The sequence below is a fragment of the Struthio camelus genome, chromosome 3 (genome assembly GCF_040807025.1).
Source record: "Struthio camelus isolate bStrCam1 chromosome 3, bStrCam1.hap1, whole genome shotgun sequence".
Lineage (NCBI taxonomy): Eukaryota > Metazoa > Chordata > Aves > Struthioniformes > Struthionidae > Struthio > Struthio camelus.
Genome location: NC_090944.1, coordinates 11192186 through 11208694, shown reverse-complemented (window position 1 = coordinate 11208694; position 16509 = coordinate 11192186). Strand labels below are relative to the sequence as shown.

At 51.2% G+C, this 16509-nt stretch overlaps 1 protein-coding gene across 5 annotated transcripts; it reads left to right on the top strand.

The window, feature by feature from the left end:
* The first annotated feature begins 669 nt into the window (after positions 1–669).
* Positions 670–14832, top strand: CTSB (cathepsin B). Of its 5 annotated transcripts, none has more exons than XM_068936922.1 (10): positions 670–800; positions 7629–7780; positions 8333–8418; positions 9225–9339; positions 9859–9977; positions 10662–10747; positions 11319–11465; positions 12343–12459; positions 13175–13303; positions 13422–14832. In XM_068936922.1, the coding sequence occupies exons 2-10, from the start codon at positions 7655–7657 to the stop codon at positions 13517–13519; spliced, it is 1023 nt and encodes a 340-aa protein (XP_068793023.1). In that variant the 5' UTR covers positions 670–800; positions 7629–7654; the 3' UTR covers positions 13520–14832. The 5 variants fall into 5 exon arrangements, with proteins under 5 accessions (XP_068793023.1, XP_068793027.1, XP_068793025.1 ...); XM_068936926.1 differs by having other exon boundaries at positions 782–1001; XM_068936924.1 differs by lacking the exon at positions 670–800 and adding an exon at positions 1347–1369.
* Positions 14833–16509: the final 1677 nt, after the last annotated feature.

Below are 16509 nucleotides of genomic sequence, written 5' to 3'. Positions count from 1 at the left end.
GCTGGTGGAAAATACATTTTATCCTCATGTCCTCTCAGACTGGAGAAAGAAAAGAGAAAAATACATGATCTTTCTTATTAAGAGAAGTTTTAGCATCCCTGTGGTTTAGAAAAGGACATGAATCTTGGATGACCTTGGCTGATCAACTCTTAGGATGACCTTTCTGGGCAGTGTACCCTTCCTGTGAAAATAAGCCCAAACGGGAGGAAAAAAAAAGTCTATTAACAAATGCATAGTAAACACTTTCTGGACTTCCCAGCCTAAAACCTCACGGGATGTTGGCAGGATGGAGGAGCAATGGAGATAGCTGCTGGTAGGATGAAGGTGGGATGGAGATGGGTTGGAGTCAAAACTTGCTGGGCTTCCCAGCCTAAAACCTCAGAGGACGCTGGCAGGAGGGAGGAGGGATGGAGGTAGGTGCTGATGGGACGCTGGTAGGGTGAAGACGGGACGGAGAAAGGATGCAGGCGGGACGGAGGAGGAACGCAAGGTGGAACGAAGGTGGGATGGGGGTGGGATGCAGACGGGAAGGCGGCAGGATGCAAGCAGGATGGAGGCGGGGTGGACGCGCGCTGCAGTCGGGGTGGAAGCGAGATGCTGGTGGGTTGGCGAGGGCATGGAGGCGGGACGGAGCCGGGATGACTCAGCTGCTGGGAGCTGCCCCCTTTGGCGGCCGCAGAGGCGGCTCGGGGCGGGCGCGGGGCGGTGAGTCGCCGCGGGGCGGGCCGCAGCGGAGCCGCAGCGGCGCATAAGGAGCGCGGCGGGGGCCCGGGCGCGGTGCAGCGCGGCGGCGGGGGCAGGTAAGGGCGGCCCGTGGGTGCGGGCGGCGGCGGCGGCGGCGGCGGCGGCGGCGGCGGCGGCGGCGGCGGCGGCGGGGGGGTCGCCGTGCTGCAAAGTCCGGTGCGCATTTGTGTGCCGGGGGCGGGATGCACACCTCGGGCCCTGCCATCCGGAAAAACGGCCGAGGCCTTCCCTGCTTTGCTTTGCCGGAGCCGTGCGCGGTGGGTTGCACCCCCGGGGCAAGCCCGCTGGGGTTGTTGGAAGGGGTCTTTCCTCCTCCCTTTTCCCCCGCTCGGCTGCATCGGCAAGGGGCAGGGCAAGAGCCGGCGCCGGGTCGCGGCTCGCTGCTGTCGGGGGAGGGGGGCTGCAGGCGGTGGCGCCCCGAGGGCATCCCGGCTTTGCTGCGGGGCGTCTGCTGGGGCGATGCCTCTCGGCTGGCCGCAGCCCTGCACTGCCCTCCAGCCCCCCTGCAGGCAGCGAGGGTGCGAGCGGTGGAGCCGTTGGGGTAGTCTCTCCCTTGGTTTTTGGGTGCATCTTGTTTTTTTTTTTTTTTTTTTTTAGCTGTCACAGGCTGGAGAGGGGTGCTGTGGTGTGTTTTGGGCTCTGCGTGATGTTTTGTTGCAGGGGAGATTCCCTTAACCCTCCGTGTGTCTTGGAGAAGCAACTAACCTTCCTGGAAGTGGAGGGGGAGGAGAGAGGAAATCTTCTTCTCATAATGAAGACTGAAACAAAACAGGCCTGCTCGTCAGCTGACGCTAGGGAGGTCGGGTTGGCACCTGCCGAAGTGCTTCTGGGAACATCCCGTGATGCACACGGCTCTGGCTTGGGGATGGTGCAGAAGAAAGGCTGTTTCATGCCAGCCTATGGTGCAATGGTCCAGATACTGTGCTCTAAGAAGTGCACTGATAGAGCAAAGAGCACTTCCTTGTTATGTTTCCCTCCAGGTCACAAAGTTGAGGGTGTTGATGAGGGCAGTGAACTAGAATATTGCTATTACAGTATCTTTTACAGCAACTGAGGTCTTATGTAAGACTCTGGTTTATGGATCAGTCTCTAAGAAGTTGTTCTCCAAAAAAAGAAAAATCGGTGCAGTTCCATTAAGGAGGAATTTGGAAGTTTCATTTTCTGTTAGGGCAACTTGTCTCAAGATGCAGTCATGTTTTTTTGTTTGCTGTTAGGGTTTTTTGTTAGTTATCCAGACTGTACTAAAGGCTTGGCTTTCCTGAAAAGGAATGGGGGTGGGGATCATGCATATTTTTAAAAAAAAAAAAAGAGGAGGGGAGGATGACAGTGGTTTGAGCTTTGTAATGGCTGTAATGAAGTCACCTGGCTATAGATTTACTGCGTGCATGTTGGCCACCAAGCTAAACTTTCAGTGCATCAAGCTAAGCAGGGTTGCTTTATTTATACACTTGCTTTATTGTGGCTTAGAGTCATGCACAAATACTGGCAGCCAGTGTAGTGCTGGCCCGAACAAAGGACAAAGCTCATCTTGGGAAGAAGGCTGTTGCTAGAGGAGGCCACATGACTTGAGTTTTGCTGAGTACTTCTAACCCTGGAGGGATGGTGCACTATGGCTGTGACAGTGAGACAGCTTTTATCTTTCTCAGACATAGAGTGGGTGGGTGCCTCTATCTGTGCCTGGAGGGGTTTGGCCCAGGTGCTGTGAACCAGCTGAGAGGTGCTTCTGGGTGTGACTCTCCTTGTGGCCTAGCCTGCCTAAACTGGGTCATGTGAGCTGTGCTTTGACTAGCCCATCTCCTGCCCCTTTGGTTGCACAGGCAACATGGGGGAAAGGAGTGGAGAGAAATTCCTAGTTAACTGGGGCTTGTGCTCTTAGATCTTTGGGCAATGTGTGGAAGAGTCTACTGGTGGGCCTCTGCAGCTAGGGCTGCTGTGAACTGCAAAGGGTCCCCTGTTGCTCTTCAGGAGTACAGGTACATCTCCCTTGGCTGCTTCAGCAGTATGGGAGAAGGTTACGTGACCCTCAGACGTGCTCTTCTCTCTGGTTTAACATGGTTTGAGTGTTTGTGGGCCTGTCCCTGGGAAAGCAGGCAGGGAGCTGCCTCTAGCCTCAATCTCCCAGGGATAGTGAGGGACCTGGGTGATAAGTCAGCTCCTTACCTCCTTCCCTCTGTTTGTATGATTGCAAACAGCAGCAGGAAATGCAGAGGACCTGTGTGTAGGTGGTGCAGCATGAGCAGCCACCATCTCAGTGCAGGTGCTCTCCTCCCTCATGTGCTGGAGCTGTTCTTAATGGCTTGCATTGGAGCGCATTCGGCCTCTGTGCTGCCTCTGAGGCTCTTCTCCCTGGCTGACAACTTGAGGCCTGTGCTCATATGGCCCAAGTTCCTCTTAGTGAGCATCTAGCTGCTAGAAGGCTAGTTGTGTGGGTCCTGCTCTGGGCCAGGTGTGAGCTTGCTTGTGGGTAGCTACTTCTTGGAGGTAATTTCTCATTTTCTTTTTGAGAGACTGCACTAAGATGCTTTGGATCCTAAAGCCCTTGGTGGGGTACTTCCTCTCAGGTCCAGCCCAAGAGGAGATGGAACAGGTCTTGAGGGCTGACTGCAAGCCCCAAATGTCTCCCTGGGACCTGATGGGGTTGCTGAGATGAAGTTGCTGTGTCCGAAGAAGTCAAACAGATAAGTTTGTTTTTTTTTTTTTTTTTTTTAACCTGCTCAGCTGCCTTTTCACAAGCTAAGAGGTTGTGATGGGGTTTGGCCTGTGAAGACAACCTCTGCTAGAGTCATCCTCAAACTGTGAGGCCTTGGGCCTTGCGTGTGCTCTGTGTGTGTGTGGCCAGGCTAGATTTGCTGTCTTTTGAGCTTCGGCATCTTGTGTGCATAGGTTGGTTGTCCTGGTGTGTGAGCAAGTGCTGCAGCAGTTGATTCCTGAATACACTTGGCTACCTGGAGGGAAGCAGGGCTGGAAGGCTGAGCCTGTGCCTGAAGAAGGTGCCATGTCCTGTGCTTGGTAGGACATACAATGGAGCCAGTGGGGTAGTGGACAAGGGGATTTAGTGATAGGGAACTGCTGCTTGAATCGCGAGCTTTAGCTGCCCATGTTGTATGTCTCTACTCAGGCTTGGTTTTGGTGCTGCTCTTTGGGCTCCTTTGGTATTTGAATTTGCTATGAAGCTTTGAGACGGAAAGACATGAGGTGCCAACTGCCTGCAGAGCAACAGCATGTGCAGAAGAGATAGTGACGATGGGGAAATACTTCACGTGGCAGCTTTATCTTGCATGAGTCTTACTTGGCCTTATCTGTAGGGAAAGGGAATGATCACAGAAGCTAGCGGCCTTGCTTTTACTTCTGCTTTGCCTCTCAAATGCCTTTAAGCTGCCTGATGACTGCCTCTGACTTGTCAGGTGCACGTGACTCAATATCTTGCAGTCGTCTGCAGAAATTGGTCCCGCAAGTCCTGTGCCTGCTCTTGCTCTATATATAGATTTGTTATACACAGGGTACTTGCTTTAGCTGTGGCATAATAGAGGGACAAATCACATGAGATCAAAGGGTTTCCCCTTCCTTCTCCACCCAAATCTTGGGATAGTCCATGTAATCCAGCAGTAACCTGACAACTGATTCTTGCTTTGAGTTGGAGCCCCCCAAAACTTCTGGCACTGAGCCCACAGGAGATTTGGCAAGAGACTTTTTCTATTAAAATGACTGACCAGCTCCCAGCTAATGAGTTGCACTGGGAGATGAAGCTGCTTTCTCCTGCTGGGTTTGCTGGCTGTGAGCCACTCTGTGGGGCAAATGCAATGCAGCAAGCATGCAGCCTGCTTAAAATATAGGTGTCTGTCAGAGGGGGGATTGCATTGCAAAGAGGGTATCTCTTTTCAGCTCAGTCTCGGGTTGACTGGAGCTCCCAGTTGACAGTGGCTGTGATCTTGTAACCTGAGGATGTGAGCTCTCCTGAGGCTGTCTGTCAGGAGCTCTGGGCAAGCAGCCTTATAGGTGCAGGAGGCTTTGCAGAATAGGTTTTTGGCATGTCATCAAATCCACAAGTGTCCGAATGAAAACAAACCTGTATCAAATGGATCCTGGCTTCAAAAGTGCCTCCTTTCTGTGCTACGGAAGATAGAAACTTTACAGCTGGAAGGTAGAGGGTTTTAAAGACTGTAGAGGAAGTTTTTAGTCTCAGAGCTGAGCTATGCTCAGTATGCTGGTGGTAGTGGAAGTTTGTCTCTACTGGTTGCTCACCAGGAGCCTTGCAGGGAGATGTGGCCTGACACCTTCCCCTGAATGTGGCCAGGTTGTTGCACCATCTGAGTGACCTTGCTGAGGGAATGGATGCCCTGTGGTGTTATAATGGTCGTGGTATGGGGTGGTGAGGGAACATCTTGTGAGTGCAGAGGGATTTGACTAAACTCTGGTTAAATATGTACCAGGCCCCTAAAGCCTGGGGAGGGCAGAAAGGAGTGTGTGTTGGGTGGGGGTTTAAGTGCTCTGGACCCAGCTCAGCTGTTGCTAGTTCAGTTTGTTCTGGCTGTGTGTAGATATAGGAAGATAAGCCTGTGGCTTTCCAGCATGTGTTTTGGTCATTTTGGATGTTGTGACTTTCCAGCAGAGCAGGCAAGGCCTTTTTTTAGACCCATGTAACAGAAACGAGGAGCCCTCTTCCCAGTGGGAGCCAATAAAGTTATGGTAGACCCTCTCCCTTCACTAACTGGCTTCTGGGGACTTGCCAGCAGCGCTAATAACACACCGTGGACCTGTTTTCCATGCAGCAAAGCCTGTGATGTGGCTTAGCCCAAGGAGCTGGCAGGGATCCTGAAGAAGTTGCTTTGCACCACTTCAGCCCAAGATGGTCGCCTGTAGGCTTTCTATAGTTGTGTTTAAGGGTCAGTAGTCAAAAACCATGTTAGCATTGGAAAAGTGCATTTTCTTTGAGTGTAACCTTTTTGCTGGCTAAGCAGGAAAACATGGCAAGAAGAGAAGGTTTGGAGGCTTTGGAGACCTGTCCTCTGGCAGTACCACCAAGTTGGTTGTCTGTGAGAAACCTCTAAGCACACAAATACATGTAAAACCTCTTCAAAGAAGTGAGATTTGAAGGAGGGACAGTGTATTTCTGAAACTTGACTAGCTTTCCAGCAGAGCGTCCTGCTGAAAGCACAAAGAGGCCACATTAAAGTGAATGGTGGCAGGGGAAAAATAAAAGCCCTTTTATATGGTTAGCTGCAACTGCCCAGGCTTGTAGCTGGCAGAAAGTAGGACAGTCCTGCTGGGTTTTCTTCTCTGGGAAGGCTAAACTTGGCTGTGAGTGGGTGGAGGCAACATGCGTGGAGATGTGTGTGCCTCTGTCCGTCGTCAGCTTGAACCTGGCTGTTCAGAAAGCTTTGCTGCCATGAGACTGCACAGCTGCTGCTGGTAGTTATTTGGCTGCTTAGGCATATTAGCCCAGAAGGGCTTAAGTGCAGCCTCTGAGAGATGATTACATGTTTAACTCGCTGAGATGAGTTGGAATTGGGGCCTAAGTGTCTCTGCTGTTTGGGGCTTTGCTGAGTATCTGAGGTCTTGGGTTGCTAGTCAGGCTTGGAGCTTGGGGCTGATGGAGCTTTGTTAAAGTGAGCCAGGAGGTTGTGGGTGGAGGAGGATACCGCAGCATGTTTGCAAAGGCTGATTGGCTCATAACGCGGCTGGATGTCTGATCCCGTCCAACCAATCTGAGTTGGGTGCAGAGGTGCTGAGAAGTGTGAAGGGTTGCTGCTTCGGCTGTAGGTGTATAAAAGGGTTAAAATGGAGCAGGGTGGTTTAAATTAGGTTAAAACTAGGCAGGAAGAAATGGAGTGGTGGTGTGACTGCCTGTCCTCCAAACCATTGTCCAGCAGACTAGCTTTCTGCTGGATGAGTGAGCTGAACTGATGCCTAGGTGGTGCAAGGCGGTGTGGAGGTGAGGCTGGAGCATCTCCTCTTGGCACTAGCAAGCTTTAAACTGAGGGTCAAGTTGCTTAAAGGATTTGATTGAGCTGAGGAGTACACAGGTGGCAAAACTGAACCTGTACCTATGTTGTGGTTGTGCTTCCATGTGGGAGGCAGGAGGCCTGTGGCTGACTCTTGCTGTGCTCTTGGATTTCCCCCTGCTGTGACTCTCTTCCTCAGCCTGGAACTTTCCTGGTGCCCTGTGCCAAGGGATGCAGTGTCAAACCTCCGTTGTGGAAAAGTCCCACACGGGAGGGGAGTATAGGCTGTAGTGATGGACTGTTCCTATAGGGCTTAGGCCTCCTCTCTGTGGGCAGGAATCCCTTCCCTCAGGGGATGTGACTGTGTTTAGGGTCCTGAGGGTGATAGACTGGCCAAATGAGGCTGTAGAGCCCAGAAATGTGATTTGGAGGGGAGCTGTGGGAGGGAGGCCCTCAAAGGGAAGAGTGCTGTGTTAGGATAGTGGGCTAGCAAGTACACGGGGGCTACAGCTCTGCTGGGATCTGATGTGGGGTAGATCATTTAATCCCTCTTAGTCCTTAGCTCTTCTGTTTCTTGGAAGTAAACAGCTTGTGAGACCCTCCAAACACAAACCCTTGGACCTGCTTCAAAAGCAAGTTTCCTGCTGCTGTTAATCCTGCAGCAGTTGACCAAACAGCATTGCCCTGTCTGACTTCTTCTGGGCTGCAGGAAGGGAGTTATTAGCACACTCTTGCATTGCTCCTGACCTTCTAGGTAAATCAGGATTGGGAGGGATTTTGTGCAGGCATGTGTTTTATCCTCCTGTGTGTTGCTGGTAAACAGCTGCTAGCAGTCCTTCTGCCAAGCCCTGCCAGATCCTCCTTGCAGCAGAGCAGTCTGACCTCAGGTTGGGATGGTTTCCTGCTGGTGTTCAGGCAAATGATAACCAAATTGTGTTGCAGGTGAAGGAACCTGTTCTGAAGCCAAGATGTGGAAGTCTGTGTCTGTCCTGTGTGTCCTGGTGGCTTTTGCCAATGCCCGTAGCATTCCTCACTACCCTCCCCTCTCCAGTGACTTGGTCAACCACATAAACAAGCTCAACACCACCTGGAAGGTGAGTGCAGGGGATTTTTTGGACAGATTGTGGGACCTCCTCTCCATAGGACTCAACAGCTGTGATTTGGGAGTCTCATCACAGTGCTTGCCTCCAACCAGCCTTGGGTCCCAGCTGGCCTCCCCAATGAGTTGATGCCATCAGGGATTCCTGCAGTGACAATGATTGTGCACCTCCTCCTTAGAGCAGAGCACTGATGAATTCATAGACTAGGAGTAATGCTGAGAGGAGAGGGAACTCTGCAGGGCAGTGGAAACAAACAGCAAGTGTAGAAGTATATTGCCAACCTGGCCAAACCTGGCTTTGCCATGCTGCTGTGGCCAAAGCTTAGAGTTGGACCTGAGCTTACTGGCCACAGTGCCCTGTTCCTGGAAGGGGCTGTGTTGTCCTGTCACCGTAAGCAGCTTGGCTCTTGGCCTCTGGGTTTTAAAAGCAAGTATCAGATACAGGTTGGGTTCGAGGAAGATCTGGAGCCCCAGGCTAGTCATGCTGTGGCTGCGGACTGCACGTAGTGGCTGTAGAGTCATGTTCAGTCACTCTGTCTCTTCCCAGGCAGGGCACAACTTCCACAACACTGACATGAGTTATGTGAAGAAGCTCTGTGGCACATTCCTGGGTGGGCCCAAGCTCCCCATCAGGTGAGTAATCGGAGAAAGGAAGATGATGGCCCTGCAAAAGCTTGTGTGGATGCTCCTGTGCAAGTCTGCAGTGGGTGAGGGCCCTTTCCCAACAGGCTCTGAGCTGGGTCCCCCTGCATGCTTCTGCATGGGGTGCTCTGGGACTGGATGCTTGATTTGCAAGAAGAGGGTGTGAAGAGGGTACAATATGGTTGTTCCTGCAAGCTGCCAGAGCTGACCATGTAGAGAGCTGATACCTAGGGTGAGCCAGAGAGCAAACAAGGTAAATCCCACCCACAGAAGAGTTCAGGGCTTCAAAAAGCTGCCTGAGGTCAGAGCCTACCCAAAGGGGGACAGTTTCTGAAAGGGTTCTCTTCCCCTGTTGTGGGAGCCAGCAGCCTGACGGCAGGACAGAGAGGCCAAGAGTGAGCCTCAGAGCCTGCAGAGAGGCTTGATCCTGTCTCTTATGTCGTAACACCCAAATAGCAGCTGCTTGGGGGTGTAGTTTCCACAGCTTGCTCCTTGGTTCTTAGTGTGCATCTTGCACAGGGTTGAGCATGGGAGCATGTGTCAGGGGGAACTTCTGCCCTGTATCCTGCAGGTTGTTGGAGCAATCCTCTAACTCCTAATCCTTGAACTAGAACACACTGGAGAGTTGTTGACCTGGCCTGAGGACTTCAGAAATATTTATTTTCCTTTAGTAAGCAAATAAGTGTTCTGGCTGCCCAGATTCACTTGTCTTCCAGGTCCTCTTCAGAGGAGGTTGGAGAGGCCTCTGCACCCAGTCCTGTTACCCTGATGTAAGCCTCATCTCTTCTCACTTACAGGGTAGATTTTGCTGCAGATATGGACTTGCCAGATAACTTTGACTCACGGAAGCAGTGGCCCAACTGCCCAACCATCAATGAGATAAGAGATCAGGGCTCCTGTGGCTCTTGCTGGGTAAGATCACTTTGGCGGCGGCTGCTGCTGCATGGTTATGGCTGCTTTGGTACAGAGCACACTTGCCAGAAAAAGTAAGCTGCTGAGTTTGCTACTGCACTGCATAGATTGCAGGCTGCATTTCCCTTCCTCACAGTGTCTGTGGAGGAAGTGAGACTTCCTCCAGTGCAAGGAGATAGCAGCCATTGGTTCTGCTGCTGTATGAGTTTCCTTGCAGGTCTGAGTTTCTCATCCTGTTGTCCACCAAGGCTTGGATCTAACTGCTTCAATGTGGCACCCTTCTGTGCAGGACAGAGTGTCTGTTCTAGTCCAGCAGTGACCTTCAAAGCCTTGGGGCATGAGTGGTAGGGGGTGGGTGCAGTGTCCAAGCTTATTGCATGTGGATTTCTCCTGGCTAGACTCTGCACTTATTTCCCCTCCTGCCATTGAGCCCCTGTGGACCATGAACCTGAGGTGTATTTTTGTCTTTCCCATGACCAGCATGTAATGGTCTCTGCTTGTTTTTGGGACTGTCCACAGGCATTTGGGGCTGTAGAGGCCATTTCGGACAGAATCTGTGTTCACACGAATGCCAAGGTGAACGTGGAGGTCTCGGCAGAGGACTTGCTGTCGTGTTGTGGCTTTGAATGTGGCATGGGGTGAGTTACTACTGATGTTTGTGCCCTTAAAAGGGGAGTGGGAGGTGAGAGGACACAAACCAAAAATGTTGGTACTGTTTCAGCCCCGTCTTCCTAGCCCTGGGCCTCTAACTCCCTAATTGGCAGGAAGCTCAGCCAGTGGCTAAAGCTGTAGGTGCTGGAATTAGTCGCCTTTATATGTTCCCATCTACGGACTGCAGGTCCAGCTGGGCCACATCCTGCCTCTAGCAGTGGTTGGATAATGATGGCTGGTTGAGAGAGAGCAAGTACAAAGAGATGCTCTCTCATTCTCCTAGGCTCACAGTTGGTGGTTGCCTAAGTGAAAGGAGGGATCTTCTAGTAGCCCCAAATCTTGATCTTCAGGTGCAAGTGTTCTCCCAGCAGGGAGCAGTACTGGGAATCAGGGCTCCAGGTTGTCTTTGGGTTTCTGCTATTCCTGGGGGCACAGGCTGAACAAGGACCTGGTGAGGAGACTCTTAGAAAAGGAGGCACCACTACTTTGGGATTTGGAGGCATGGATGCTCTTAGCTGCTTTCTCCCCTGAGATCCAGCCCTTGCTGTGTCAAGGCCTAGAAATCCTGGAGAGGGGGGAGATGGACTTGAAGGACTTGCCTGGAGAAAGCTTCCCTCAAAAGGGAAAGGCTCTGAGCAGGCTTGAGCTGAGACAGCTGTCCCTTTCTGCAGGTGCAATGGTGGCTATCCCTCTGGTGCATGGAGGTACTGGACAGAGAGGGGCCTTGTGTCTGGTGGTCTCTATGACTCCCATGTGGGTAAGTCCTGGCAGGAACCATCATGAAAGGATGGTAACCATCTCTGTGTGGTTAGTCAGCTGTACCTTTTGTGCCCTTCTTCAGAGTGCGGGTCTGCATCCTCACGGGGACAGGAGCAGCCATGGCTCTTTCTGATGACCCTTTGGGACAAGGGGCCCCAAGCAGTGCCTAATTGCAGGGAACCTATCCAGAATAGAGCACAGTAGTCAAACCTACAAACAGCACAAGGCTGCTCCTTTCAGTAGGAGCAGCCACAGCAGGCCTGAATCAGCCTGTGAATTTTTGTGGACTTTTGGCCCAATTTAGTGAACTGTGGATGAGGGAAGGAGTGTTTCTGCCATGTTTCTCCCTCAAAAAGCACCTTCTGAGATTGGAAACTCCTCACAGTGTGGCCGTAAGCTGTTTGTTTCTATTTCTTCCTTGGCGTTGTCAAGACTGAGCTGATGGAAACTGGGTTTGAAGAGAAACCCATCGCCAACATGATCTGGTCACTGCTCTGGCACGGCTGTTGGGGATGGTGTGTGTCAGGGTGGGCTTGGGGACAGGCACTTCACACCTCTGCTCTCAACAGGCTGCCGTCCCTACTCCATCCCTCCCTGTGAGCACCATGTCAATGGCTCCCGGCCACCATGCACGGGTGAAGGGGGGGACACCCCCAGGTGTGAGCGACGCTGTGAACCTGGCTACTCTCCCTCATACAAGGAGGACAAACATTATGGTAAGGGAGGTGGCCTCTGCTTGAGCCTTGTTCCTGATGCATGGGAGCTCCAGTGTTCCTGGAGCCTGTGTGAGCTGGGCAGATGCATATTTTGTCTTTGCTGACAAGGGAAACCCTTTTGGTGCTGCCAGTGCTTGTTTCAAGCTTTGGTGTTCTGCCTGGATAGTTAGACTTGAGCTGGAGCAATTACCATCATTCAGCTCAGATTCCCAGACGCTCCACTGGTGTGAGACCTCATAGCTATAGCACTGCAGCTATAACTCCAGCAGCTGCTCTGACAGTGTACAAAGGAGCAGAGTGCTGACTCCTATGGGAGTCTGACCTCGAAGCCTTTTCCCTCCTTCCCCCCTTGGCAGTTGCTGGGACTGGCTAGGATAATCTGGCTGCTTGTTGGAGATGATTTGGTTTGTCTGAAGGCCTTGGTGCCTGGGTGCATACTGTTTGCTCTGGCTTGGTCTGGTGGTGAAAGCAGAGTGGTGGAAAGGGCAGAGGGCACCTCAGTGCATGGAGAGGCTTTTTGAATTCACAGAGTGAAAGCTTGGCCCTTCACCTCCCGTATAAGAAATCTTCTCCTGGGTTATATGTTTGTTCTCTTCTGAACGGTGCTGGTGAGTTTCCATTTTGGAAATAAGGCTGTACAAGGAGAACTTTGCCTCCTGCTGAAGCTATCTGGAATAGATGTTTGGGTACGGGACTCTTACGTTCAGTCCTTCCTTCTGGAAAAGGGATAAGCAGACTTGAGCAGTTGTGTTTGAATTTGATCCTTAACTGGAGAAGCCCTTTTCCGCAGTCACGTTAAGCAGTAAGTGTAGCTGTCCCAAAATCTGGGTAGCCTGACGATGTCATGCTGACAGTAGGACTTTCTTTTCCTCTGCAGGCATCACATCCTACGGTGTCCCTCGCAGTGAGAAGGAAATCATGGCTGAGATCTACAAGAACGGCCCAGTGGAAGGAGCCTTTATTGTCTACGAGGACTTCCTCATGTACAAGTCTGGTGAGTGATGTGTACTGATGTGGCAGCACAAGGGGACTTGGAAGCCCTGTTTCCTGCTGCGTTTTTCCTGAGGAGATTTGGTATGGCCTGGTTTCCCAAAATATTCAGACGTGAATGAAGTGTGGCCTTCATCCATGGACCTGTCTTGTGTAGCTTTGTCCTTCTACATCAGTCCAGAAGAAGACCTTAATACTTCAGTACTAGGCTGTAACCTGCCCAGTGCAAGAACATGGGCAGATAAACCAATGAACAAATGAAGCTATAGCAAGGGGAATAGGTGCTTAGGGGAAGGCCCAAAAGGGACCTCTCAAAATTGCAGCTAAGAACAATGCTGGGATTTGCAGTAAAATCCTGGAAGATGGTTCTCCTGGCTTGGACCCCAGTTCTGAACTGCTTGGGATGTGCTGCCTTTGGATCTCTTACTTGGGTGTCTCTGGGTGTGTGGTATGAGGAGCTGACATGGCATTAGTCCTTCCCTCATTGCTGTTGCCCTCAGGGCATGTCTGCATTGGGTGAGGGAGGTACAAGAGCACTCTTGCAGTTGTCATTCCTCCAAAAGCTTCATTGCTCAAGTTAAATACACTCAAATCAGAAGCTTAACCAAAAAACAGCTCTTCTCAGATGGTCTCTTGGGATTTTGATGTTAAGTGTCTTAAAGCTGGTAGTGTACATGGAAAGACAGGGGCCCTTGGTGAGTTGGTGTGTTGTCTTGCAGGGGTGTACCAGCATGTGTCTGGGGAGCAGGTCGGAGGCCACGCCATCCGGATCCTTGGCTGGGGGGTTGAAAACGGCACTCCTTACTGGCTGGCTGCAAACTCCTGGAATACTGACTGGGGTGATAATGGTGAGGCACTGGAGGTCACTGCCTTCAGGAGGCTAGTCTGAGGGGGCCTTGGTTCTTTGAGCCTCAGTGTGGCCCTAGCTGCAATGGGGAGACTAACTTGCCCTTCATGTACTTCTAGGCTTCTTCAAAATCCTCCGAGGAGAGGACCACTGTGGCATCGAGTCAGAGGTTGTGGCTGGCCTCCCCAGTACACAGCAGTACCGGAAGAAGATGTAAGGCTCCTCTTGCACTGCTGCTGAGTTGATCAATTCACAAATAATCCTGAGTCTCTGATGCTTTTAACTGATAGATTGGGTGCAGAGCCCCCACTCTAAGACTATAGTTGAGGTTACTTTATTAAAGCTTTTATCTTTTTTGGGGGGGTTTTGTTTTTTAAATTGTATGGTGGAGCTGGAGGCAGCAGGTCCTGTACTGATATGTGAGTTGCTCTCTGCAAGCCCCTTGCTCCTGGTGTGTATGGGGCTGGTCACAGCTGTGGGGCATTCCCTGCTCAGAGGACTGCTATGGGGGTTGCTGGCATCTTGTGCCACACTGTTTGGTTAGCTTGAATCTCTTGCAGCCATCCAGCCCAATATGGCAGATATTGGGAGGGTAGGGAGCAGCAGTGGTAGGGCAGTGGAGACCAAACGTGCCAGGAAACTCAGGCTGCTTCCAGGCATGATTTGTGCATGCCTGGCTGGAGTGGTCTGTCTGTTCAGTGCCCAGAGCAAGCAGGGCATGTTAGATAACTTGTGCCTTGTTGAATTGGCTAAACTTGGACCCATTAATGACAAAACACTGACTGTTTTGATGTGGGGCTGGAGCTGAATAAAGCTCTTCCTGCCTGTGACAAGTCCTTTGTGAATTGCTTGCTCTGCCCCATTTGGCTGTTTTTTATTTTTATTTTTTAACCACTTGTTTCTCAGCTGTTTGTTTTCACTGCTGTAGCATGGGGTTATTCATCTTAGGGAAGGGCCTAGCCAGAGCTCCCTGAGCCCTTGATCAAATGTTCTGCAGTGCTCCAAGCACATGCTGAAAAGGGGCAAACCATGCCATGCTTGTCCATGGTGGAGTGGCCTGTGCAGCTTGGCATGCTTTGGATCATGCCTCTGGAAGGATGCTGCAGGTGAAGGGAGTGTGGTGGAGTGCTTTGGGGCTGAAGATGCTGAACTGTGAGTGGAGATGAGGGATGCTTTCTAAATCTAGTTTAGGGAGCTCATGCAGCAGCTTAGAGGTATCTTGCTGTCTTGCACACAAAGCTTTTTTTTTTTTTGAGCCACAGGTATTAAGAATGAATGAACTTATTTTTGTTACTGATGGGAGGTTTAATAGCTGTGTAGGAGGAATCATGTGATTTGTAAACACTAATAAAGCAGAATAGCTTTTTTCTTTTAAAGCACAAGGTATATGGCAACAAGCCTGACATGTGAAGCAGGCCCTCCCTGGTACTGTATAAATAGCCCCTTACCTCTGCTTGTTCAGACCACAGTGAGACAGAGCTTTGGTGTATATGAATGGAACAACTGTGCCAATAAATGATTTCTCCAGTGTCTTGTGTCCTGGCCCTTGGGAATATGGGAGAAAGAAAATCAAGTGGCTGCTCATGGTGCCTTGCATAGCTTGCAAGGCAGGCTCATCAGTGCCTCTGTGGTGCCTTCTGTCTTCATGCAAGTACAGCTAGTCCCAGCCCTGTCTTCTCACCATAGCAGTCACAAGGTTGCTGTTAAGCAGGGGGCTGCAGCTGCTGCCTTTGACTGGTGCTATCTCCTAGGCAGCCTCTGGGCCATGTCCACCTGCACGACCTCAGTGAGGTGGAAGGTGCTCCAGCAGGGACCAGGATGAAGCCAGGACTGCACTTGCCATCTCTGCAGATTAGCAGAGGGTCTGTTTAAAGGATGCACCAACATGCTGAATGAGTGCTGGGTGCCTGTAGGCCTGCAGCTGTGCTGCTTATTGATGATAAGGAGAGATACAGGCCCTGCTTGATTTCCTAGTATGGACTTGTGGCTTCATATTGTGACAGCTCCAGAACCAGGAAAGTGATGACACAAAGTTGTTACTGCTACTGCCCTGCTAGGTACCACCACTAGAGGAAATTACAGCTGAAAAAAAAATTGCTTGAGGTTTTATTTCCAACAAAAACTTTAATTTTAACAAGACAGCAGCTTTTTTTTTTTTTTTTTTGAACAACATCTTAAAACTATCTACACCAGTAGTTGTGGAGTAGGGGGTCCCCTCCCTTTGAGTAACAGTCTGTTCACGGAGGGCTTGGCCTTGCAAAGGCCAGCTAACTTGATGGGGTAGGTTGAGCTCTGTCCTACACCAGGACACAGGCTGCTCTCCCTTACACAAAGTCAAAGCAGCAGTGGGAGGGAGTAAAGGACACTGGAGACAAAAAAAATCCTCCCCAAGAAAAACAAGACTTCCCTTTAAAGACATGTTTAGTCTTCCCACCCCTGCTATTCCTGAAAGGAATAGGGCCTGTTTCAAGTAAAACCAGCCTGATCTGTTTCAAATAGCAGTGGGAGGGTCTTCCAGTTTTATAGGTCAGACTCACCCCAAGCATCATAAGCTGGAGCCAAGCAAGCCAGGGAACCTGCCCCAGCCCCACCTTGGTGTTGCCAGCATCCCCAGCCCTGTAACAACCACAGCTGGCTTTCAAGGCAGCCAGTGCCACAAGCCCCCTGAAAGCTTCCCTTCTGTCCATGCAGGACATGGTGTGACTCTTCCTCCCCCTACTTTGCAGAGGCACCCAGCTCTGCTGCGATGGTATGGGCAGCATCTCCCTGCTCCACTCTGCCCCAGCTGCAGCAGGCCAGGGACCCGACCCCCCCCCCCCCAACCTTGCCTGAACCGTGGGGTGGACTGAAGGAGTGGTACAAAGTCCAGACTACACAAGGGAGGGTATGGGGCTGTGCTCAAGTTGGGCACACAATTGTTAGCTCAGAGCCATACCGGCCTTCTTCACCTCCTCCATGTCACCACCTCCACAGCTGCTAAATGCAAAGCTTTGCAATTGCACAGTGCTACCTGTTTGATGGCAGGAGATGGAACAGATGGCCATCAGCCAGGAGCACATTAAGAAGGGGCTAGCTAGAGTCATCGCACCTCCAAGGTAGCAAACATAAAAGAGCTTCTCTTTCAAGCCTAGCAGCTGTCTTCAGCTCAAGAATAGCAATATAAAGATTGCCTCTGCTCATTTCCTGGCTGCATGATTGTAACCAGCC

Bases quoted from the DNA above. Each gene is read 5' to 3' on its own strand.
- CTSB (XM_068936921.1), top strand. From the start codon at position 5,591: ATGGTCGCCTGTAGGCTTTCTATAGTTGTGTTTAAGG. The intron at 5,628-7,628 runs GTCAGTAGTCAA...ATTGTGTTGCAG, and splicing joins TTCTATAGTTGTGTTTAAGG to GTGAAGGAACCTGTTCTGAA. The intron at 9,340-9,858 runs GTAAGATCACTT...GACTGTCCACAG, and splicing joins GCTCCTGTGGCTCTTGCTGG to GCATTTGGGGCTGTAGAGGC.